The sequence below is a fragment of the Mizuhopecten yessoensis genome, unplaced genomic scaffold, assembly GCF_002113885.1.
Source record: "Mizuhopecten yessoensis strain PY_sf001 unplaced genomic scaffold, ASM211388v2 scaffold2429, whole genome shotgun sequence".
NCBI classification, from domain to species: Eukaryota; Metazoa; Mollusca; class Bivalvia; order Pectinida; family Pectinidae; genus Mizuhopecten; species Mizuhopecten yessoensis.
This window is the reverse complement of record NW_018404542.1, coordinates 452,659-462,251: the sequence shown is the minus strand read 5'-3', so window position 1 is coordinate 462,251 and position 9,593 is coordinate 452,659. Positions and strand designations below refer to the sequence as shown.

Sequence of the window (9,593 nt, the reverse complement as noted above, 5' to 3'; positions counted from 1 at the left end):
TGACTGTAGTCCTCAACAGTAAAGCTTGTGTGACTAGTCCTCAACAGTAAGGCTTGTGTGACTGTAGTCCTCAACAGTAAAGCTTGAATAATCATTGTTTCTAATCAGCTATAGAAATGTAACTTGGTCAACTAGAACCTTTTACAAGTGAAGCTTTGGTGATACTATTATCGTCCTTTATCAGTAAGGCTTGGTCTTGAAACTTAATCATTACCAGAAATGCCTGGGTAATGATAATCACCAGTAAAATGGGAGCAACTAGTATACCTTACTGGTAAAGCCTGGGTGACAGTAATTCCTTCCAGCAAAGTTTGGACAACTGAAGTCCTATACATGTACCAGTAAAACTGGGGTGTCTATAGACCTTAGTGTTAAAGCTGTGGCAACTAGTTCCTTATCACAATGAAACTAGGGCCACCAGTTCTCTGCTTGTAAAGCTGGGATCACTCAGTGCTCTATCAGTGAAACTAAGCTTACACAACTATAGTTCTTTACTAGTAACTCTTGGGTGACTGTAGTTCCAAATCAGTATTTAGTATAACATGATATCAAGAATGAGATTTTATGAATCAAGTCCAGAGAGTTAATTGAATTGCTTCTGAATTCAGAAAGACTGAAGTCAAATTGATTGTTGCTTTTAAACCAGTATTTGCTTTTGTAATGAAGTTTTCAAACATGACTTAATTCTGTGTACTTTACAGTGGAAGAACAGCCGAGAGACGGAGAATACCTGTACCCTCACAGACATCCTGAAGGGGTTAGGCTCTGTCAAACTGCGATCTATACAAAGGTAGGACTCTTCTGTCTTTATCATAAGTGGAATTAGTGTTAAGGCCAAACAAAATTAATTACTTGGTTCTCAGGCCATTTTTTTTTTTTAAATGTGGCAGGGAGGTATATATTTTTTTCATTTTACATGAATTTTCTTTTATTGTGTAGTTTGTAAAACGTTCATTGTGGGCATTACCTTGTCTTTTTATAGTTGTGTAGAGACCCATCATAGAGCAAGCCTCCGAAAATCCCCCAACGTATTCCAGACGAGAATCACGAACCCCCCATTCCTTATTTGTACCGAAATGAGTGCCATTTGTACACAAGACTAATAAGTCATAATCATTTAACGCTTGCCTGTATATCAATCCTTATCTTTATTCAAACGTTTTCGGGACTTGGGTGACTAACGAGTAAAAACGACATGCGGACCAATTTTCCAGATTTTTTTTAAAGATGGCGGCTAGCGCATTCACGATTTTTTTTTATTACTTTCACGATAAAATCGGCAATGCGGTGCCCTAAAATGAAATGCGTGCGGGCCTGAGAACCAAGTAGTCATTTTTTTTTGGCCTAATACACTTACATTTACACAGTGCTACGACGGGAACTACATGACTTACCATCTAAAGCACTTGTGGACAACAGGACAAAGTCAGACATGATGTAGGAATCTTCTTTCTCTTACCCTGGACAGGTGTATTTGCATTTTTACCGATGTGAGATTTCCTTTTCTCTTACCCTGGACAGGTGTGTCCGCACTTTTACCGGTGTGAGATTTCCTTGTCTCCCCCTAGGGTTGAGACGGGGGGATTCCCCTATTCATAACAATGGTGTGACGTCACTTCAACAATACAATGATGTCACTTCAACAATCCATCAACGACACGTCAACCCTGAATTTAGCATGTAACGTTGTCATTACATTGTGTATATGATACACATTGGAAGAACAGGGTAAGAGAAAAAGAATCATTCACCCCCTTGTGGGTAAGATAGAGGAATCTAAACCCTCGGGGAAAGATTCTTCAGTTGCCAAACACTCGGCAAAGCCTCGTGTTTGGCAACTTAAGAATCCTCCCCCTCGGGTTGAGATTCTCCTATCTCACCCCAAAGGGGGTGAAAGATTCTATTAGTCTCACTCCCAAAGGGGTGAATGATTATTTGTCTCTTACCCTGTTTACCCTCTTATGTATTTTATATAGACGTTACATCAGTGCAAGACAATGTTGATGTGATGCGGCTGAATTGTCGACGTGACGTCAGTGTATTGTTGCCGTGACGTCATGGTATTGTTGTTATGACGTCATACAATTGTTGAGAACGTGCAAAGAACAAGTGTAGCTTGTCTCAACCCTAGCGTGAGATAAGAAAATCTCACACCGGTAAAATGGTGGATATCCCTGTCCAGGGTAAGAGAATCCCCTATCTCACCCCCAAGGAGGTGATATATTCTATTATTCTCCGAAATATACAAACACTGTCAATCTGGTATTAGTTCAACATTTCAGTGATTCAATTTATCCAGCTAAATGCTTTGTGACTGGGTTATTCTTTTTCAATTCACTTGGCCTCAAGGGACAAAAGAGCTTGTGGGATTGTGCAGTGCTCACTGTCCACTACTTATGAGAATACTTTGCCTGGATTACTAAAATATCGAGGAGAGCAATACAGGCCCTCTGGGCCTCTTTTCACTTCGGTTGCAATTTCTCCTGTATTATTTCTGAAAATGATTAGGAGTTTATGGGAACATTTCTGCTTTTTCTACAACATTTTGCATACAGTCATATTTATTAAAAGTGATTGAACAATTCATGAAAATGGTACTGGAATGAAGTTTGTTCATAAATTATTACAGAATTAGACATGACTGACAAACCAAACCAAACCTAACCAAACCTAACCTTATATTCAGGCAACATGAACTACCCATCATCACCAAAAACACAGCTGAAAACATTTGTATACCCAAACATGTATGAAGATTGTTATTGGCTGTTGTTAAAGCCCCGAGTATAAAGGTTCTAGTTTACAGTTTAATGTGACTGTCCCCTTGTTTACCTTATCTATAAAATACCCAGTATAAGTGGTTCTTGTTTACTGTAATACTGTATAACCTGACTGTCCCCTTGTTTACCTAGATCTCATAAGTACCCAGTATAAGTGGTTCTTGTTTACTGTAATACTACATGTATAACCTGATTGTCCCCTTGTTTACCTAGATCTCCAAAGTATCCGGTATAAGTGGTTCTTGTTTACTGTAATACTACATGTATAACCTGACTGTCTCCTTGTTTACCTAGATCTCCAAAGTACCCGGTATAAGTGGTTCTTGTTTACTGTAATACTACATGTATAAACTGACTGTCCCCTTGTTTACCTAGATCTCCAAAGTATCCGGAATAAGTGGTTCTTGTTTACTGTAATACTGTATAACCTGACTGTCCCCTCGTTTACCTAGATCTCATAAGTACCCAGTATAAGTGGTTCTTGTTTACTGTAATACTGTATAACCTGACTGTCCCCTCGTTTACCTAGATCTCATAAGTACCCAGTATAAGTGGTTCTTGTTTACTATAATACTACATGTATAACCTGACTGTCCCCTTGTTTACCCAGATCTCCAAAGTATCCGGTATAAGTGGTTCTTGTTTACGGTAATACTACATGTATAACCTGACTGTCTCCTTGTTTACCTAGATCTCCAAAGTACCAAGTATAAGTGGTTCTTGTTTACTGTAATACTACATGTATAACCTGATTGTCCCCTTGTTTACCTAGATCTCCAAAGTATCCGGTATAAGTGGTTCTTGTTTACTGTAATACTGTATAACCTGACTGTCCCCTCGTTTACCTAGATCTCATAAGTACCCAGTATAAGTGGTTCTTGTTTACTATAATACTACATGTATAACCTGACTGTCCCCTTGTTTACCTATATCTCCAAAGTACCCAGTATAAGTGGTTCTTGTTTACTGTAATACTGTATAACCTGACTGTCCCCTTGTTTACCTAGATCTCCAAAGTATCCGGTATAAGTGGTTCTTGTTTACTGTAATACTGTATAACATGATTGTCCCCTTGTTTACCTAGATCTTTTTTTTCCACATTGTTTTGTCTAGATCTCCTGGTGGTACTCCCTTGAAGGTGAGGCGACCAGATCGTGAGTGTGACCGGTCAGACCCTGCTGCCCTCATTGCTCAAGCTCTCAAGAAGAAATTTGCCCAGCAGATGACTTACAGTCCAGATACTGACAAGGAAAACGACAACCACGACTTCAGCTCCTCTGACATAGAAAACAGTCCACACGTAAGTATCACAATGGAAAACGGTTTTAGTCTAAAATTGCTTGAGGCACTGTTGGAAGAGTCCTTATGAACCATACACTTGTTTTAACAGTTCAAAGGCCAAATTTACTCTTGTTTGTTACGGGTGCCACACATAGTAAAGTTAGCTTCATTTAGAGAAATATGAAAATGAAGCAAGTTTTGTCAAATTTTTGCATATTTTTAGCCCACCATCATCTGATGGTGGGCTATTCAAATCGCCTTGCGTCAGTCATCCGTCGTCCGTCCTTAAGCAATTCTTGTTATCGATATTTCTCAGGAAGTACCAGAGAGATCTTTCTCAAATTTTGTATGTAGGTTCCCCTTGGTCCCTGGTTGTGCATATTTACTTTTAAGACCTATAACAAAATGACCGACAGGCAGCCATCTTGGATTTTTACAGTGAAGGTTTGTTGTCGCTATTTCTCAGGAAGTACTGGAGGGATCTTTCTCAAGTTTGATATGCAGGTTTCCCTTGGTCCCTGGTTGTGCAGGTTTACTTTTGAGACTGATCAGATATACAAAATGGCGTACAGGCAGCCATCTTGGATTTTGACAGTGAATGTTTGTTATCGCTAATTCTCAATAAGTACGGGAGAGATCTTTCTTAAATTTAACATGTAGGTTCCCCTTGGTCTATTGTTGTGTATGTTAAATTTTGAGAATGACCAGATAAACAAAATGGCCGATATGTAGCCGTAAACACTTGGGGGATCTTTCTCAAATTTCATATGTAGGTTCCCCTTCGTCCCTGGTTGTGCATGTTTACTTTTGAGACTGATCAGATTAACAAAATGGCTGACAGGCCAGCCATCTTGAATTTTGACAGAAGGTTTGTAATAACTGTTTCTCAATAAGGACTGGAGAGATCTTTCTCAAATTTGAGATGTAGGTTCCCCTTGGTATATATGTAGTTGTGAAGTTTTCTTATGAGACTGATCTGATAAACAAATCTTTGATTTTGACATTTAAGATTTGTTAGTGCTATTTCCCAGGAAGTACTGGAGGGTTCTTGCTCAAATTTTGCTTGCAGGTTCCCCACTGTCCTTTATTGTTCATGTTTACTTTTGAAACTGATCAGATAAACAAAATGACCAACCGGCGGCCACCTTCGATTTTTGACATTTAGTGCTATTTCTCAGGAAGAAGTTGAGGGATCTTTCTCAAATTTGATATGTAGGTTCCACTTGACCACTCGTTGTGCATGTTATATTTTGAGACTGATCATAAAAACAAAATTCCCGAAGGAAGAACTAAACAGATCTTTCTCATATTGCAATAATCGGTTCTATTTCTTTCACATTAAGTACTGTACTAGTAAATATGTGAAATGACAAACTCACTTTGAAGGTTGGCTTTCATACACAGCAGTATTAAGTTTAGATCAAAAGTTACCTCAAGGTGAATTTACAGCTAACATGACTCAATCAAACAGATTAGAGAAAAGAAGAGAAAAGATCAAACTGACAAAGAACTAATGAAGATGGTACAATGGTGGGTGCCAAGATCCCTCTGGGATCTCTTGTTTTTCTTTCGGACTGCAGGCTTGAAGAAGCCTAACCCTTTCACCCCTAGGTAACTTAAGTAGACTTGACCTTACATTTATCTGGATGAGTTCATTCTGGTCTACAGTGGTGAAAGGGTTAATGTCAAATGAGTATGTGTGGGCACTGAAAATACATTAAAAGAAATAGGTTTGTTCAAGAATTTGTCAAATTGTTGTTAAAAGCAAAACTGTGGAACAACTTAAAGAAATTGACTGAATGTTGAAATCTTACTAATTTGGGTAAAACTTGTGTACCATGACAACTATAATAGAATAAAATAAAATATATCATCTATCAAAATATCATCTCACAAGTTTTTAGCATGAAGGAGAGATTTAAGTCATTATTCATGAAAATGTTCTAATACTCCAACTATTATTCTGGTGATAAATAAACAAAACCTCACATTTGGACTATGATTTGGAAGAAATTTCGAGAGACTTCAAGCCAAAATACCATTTCAATTGTTATCTCATAACACTTTTTTTATGCTTGAGCATGAGAAAGATTTCTTGAATATTGATTAGTTTCCGAACCAAATTAAACGCAAGGATAGAAATGCATACGTAGATCTTTTGAACATGTTTTGATGGTATACAACAAAGTTCTGTTCAAACATATTCTGAAAGGCACTACAGTACATGGAATATGTGCGAATTGAACTGTGTTATATATATCATCACAAATGTTAGAAAAATTCAATTCAATCCTTAGACAATATCTTCTTTGTTTGTTTAAGCACTGTACAGTAGAAATGAAATATTTCATGCACACTTATTTGCAAGGAATTTGATATTGAAAAAAGATTTCACTTGTTATGTGTGTTTGTGTGATACTTACAACTGACATAAGTGACCGAAAGTACACATTTTGAAATTCATGTTTTCTGCTCACACAGATCATACCAGGCAGAACAAAGAAGATCAAGAGGCGCTCCATACTGTTTGATGAGCGACGAAAGAGTGTGGGACCCCTACGGGATCTGAATGTTTAATGCAAAGTGTCAAACAAGGGATTTTTATTTGTCAAAAGACAATCTTTTAAGATACACAAAATGTTTTAATCATGTACATAACAATTTTATTGTATGCAAATTGACGTATTTCATTTAAAAATTAAACAAAACAAAACTTGTGGGCTTGTTGGGTTGTTTACTTGAAGCTTTAATCTATCAACAGCTATGGTCGTTTTAGGATGTGCCAGGTTTTGGTGGTGGAGTGAAGCTGGAGTACCTGGAGTAAAACCTGCGGTTAGTATCTAGGAACTGTCCCAAGTAGGCCTTGAACCTGTGACTCAGTGGTGGAAAGCTAGTGATCATAGATGTTCAGATTCCTTTTTGCCAATAAGTTAAATGTTTAAAAATCAGCATTTTCCACAATTTTCACTGCTTTGCTAAAAAGAACAAACCAGATTGTGTAGAATCATAAAGGCAATAGATGAACAAAATCATATTTAATTATTTTTTCATCTAAATAATTTTGTGCAAAACATGAGACTGTTTTCTCAGACATGTCATCACATTGTAAAACTGACTTGGGATGAGACAACAACTGTATTTCTAAAAGCAAAAATGTGGTTAGATTCCACAAGTCCTTCTTTTTCTTCATCCACTCATCCACTCAACATTACAGCTAGGAGTTTTAAGATTTAAGATATTAGAATAATTTCATATTAAGACAACTAGATTGTGCATGTACATCAATGTATATAAAACCCATTGTACAATTCAAATGCGTTTGGCACAGATTTAAAATTTTGGTATTGGTATTGCAATGCAATTCATAGTCCTCACCGGTACTGTATAGGAGATATACAAGGCAAAAAGATGGATAGATGAAGTACAAACCTGAAGACCCCCCCCCCCCTCTAACTTGGTCCCCATAAAAATGTATCAAATAAAAGGATCAAGACCACATTTGAAAAAGTTATGTATTACACAGTGTTAATTGCAACTGCAAAATACACCCATATTTCAGCACTTATAAACATATATTACAGGTACAAAGGAAATATTATAATGTTGTATGTTTAATGTAACATGTAAAGATATGTTGGGCTTTTCATTCTGTCACCTTTGTTTAGAAAATTAAGAATAATTTTGAAAAGCCATATCTACCAGAGAGTGACCACATGAATATTTTTTTTCAAAATGCTTATTTCTTAATCAGATGAAATCAATATATCAATATGAATATCAGGCTCAAAGGTAAAAGTAGATACAGGCCAGGGGTAAAAGCATTTAATAAATATTTTCCTCTAAAAATTACATTAAAACTTAGAAAATGGAAGAAGCTAAATATATACATTATTGTGTTACAATGTTATTAGCTCACCTGGTCCGAAGGACCAAGGTGAGCTTATGCCATACCGTTGCGTCCGTCCGTCCATCTGTCCGTCAACAATTTCTTTAAACGACTTCTTCTTCTTAACCACTGATTGGAATTCAACTAAATTTGACTGGAAACATCCCTAGGTTGTGGGAATTAAAAATTGTACAAATGATGGGGCTGACCCCCCAGGGGGCTGAAGGGCGGGGCCAAAAGGGGTCAATTTGGCTATATTGCTTTAAGCGACTTCTCCTCTGGAACTAAAAAGTGGATTTCAACCATATTTGACTGGGAGCATCCCTAGGTGGTGGTGATTTAAAATTGTACAAATAATAGGGCTGACCCCCCAGGGGGTTCGGGGCAGGGCAAAAAGGGGGTAATTTCGCTATACTGCAAGCGACTTCTTCTCTGGAACTAAGAGATGGATATCAACTATATTTGACTGGAAGCATCTCTAGGTGGTGGGGATTCAAAATTGTACAAATGGTGGGGCTGACCCTCCGGGCTAAGGGGTGGGGCCAAAAAATGTGTATTACTTGGAAATAGTTGAGATCCCCACCTTATAACCATGGTATACAATTGCTGAGTATAAAGAGAAGAATGCACATTTGCTTCCAGGATGGCCCTAGGGTCTGGCCCCACCCTTGGAGACATAGTCCCTGGGCCAAAACTTCAAAACTGTTGAGATCCCCACACAAAAACTATATATACAAATGCTGGGCAAAAAGAGACAAATGCAGTCAGGATATTAGAATTGACCCCAGGGTCTGGCTCCACCCCTGCCCCACCCTTGCAGACTTAACCCCTGGGTCATAACTTTGAAACGGTTGAGATCCCCACCCCAAAACTATATATACAAATGCTGGGCATAAAGAGACGAATGCAGTCAGGATATTAGAATTGACCCCAGGGTCTGCTCCACCCCTGCCCCCCCCTTGCGGACTTAACTCCTGGGTCATAACTTTGAAACGGTTGAGATCCCCACCCCAAAACTATATATACAAATGCTGGGCATAAAGAGACGAATGCAGTCATTATATCAGAATATACCCTGGGGTCTGACCGAACCCCAAGGGACCTAGTTTCTTAGTCCCAACTTGTAAAAAGTTGAGAGCCCCACCCTATAACGGTATATACAATTGCTGAGTATAAAGAGATGATTGCACATATGCTTCCAGGATTGGCCTTGGGGACTGCCCCACCCTTGGAGACTTAACCCCTGTGTCATAACTCCGAAATGGTTAAGATCCCCACCCCAAAACTATATATACAAATGCTGGGCAAAAAGAGACAAATGCAGTCAGGATATTAGAATTGATCCTGTGGTCTGGACACAACCCTAGGGACCTAGTTTCTGAGTCAAAGCTTGGAAACAGTTGAGATCCCCACCCCATAACCATACATGAAATTGCTGGGCATGAAAAATCTAATACAGATATGCTACAAGGATTGGCCTTGGGGTCTGGCATATTCCCTTGTACTTTCAGTAAAACTAACTTAAATGCAAAAACTTAATGTTGACGCTGGCCTTGGGGTCATGATTGCTTAGGTATACAGGTGAGCGATACAGGCCCTCTGGGCCTCTTGTTCAAAACATCAATTATTCTTAAGCAATATTGTAT

The 9,593-nt window shown here is 38.3% G+C and overlaps 1 protein-coding gene across 3 annotated transcripts in view; it reads left to right on the top strand.

The window, feature by feature from the left end:
• The window catches only part of LOC110445961 (mitochondrial fission regulator 2-like), a 21,595-nt gene extending 13,653 nt beyond the window's left edge, over positions 1–7,942 (top strand). For 2 of the 3 annotated variants that reach the window (XM_021490869.1, XM_021490868.1), the window contains exons 7-9: positions 702–790; positions 3,894–4,080; positions 6,543–7,940. In XM_021490869.1, the coding sequence (XP_021346544.1) occupies positions 702–790; positions 3,894–4,080; positions 6,543–6,638 (372 nt within the window). In that variant the 3' untranslated portion in view covers positions 6,639–7,940. Of the gene's footprint in view, positions 1–701; positions 791–3,893; positions 4,081–6,542 lie in introns of all 3 variants that reach the window. The other variant, XM_021490870.1, reaches the window with a different exon arrangement.
• Positions 7,943–9,593: the final 1,651 nt, after the last annotated feature.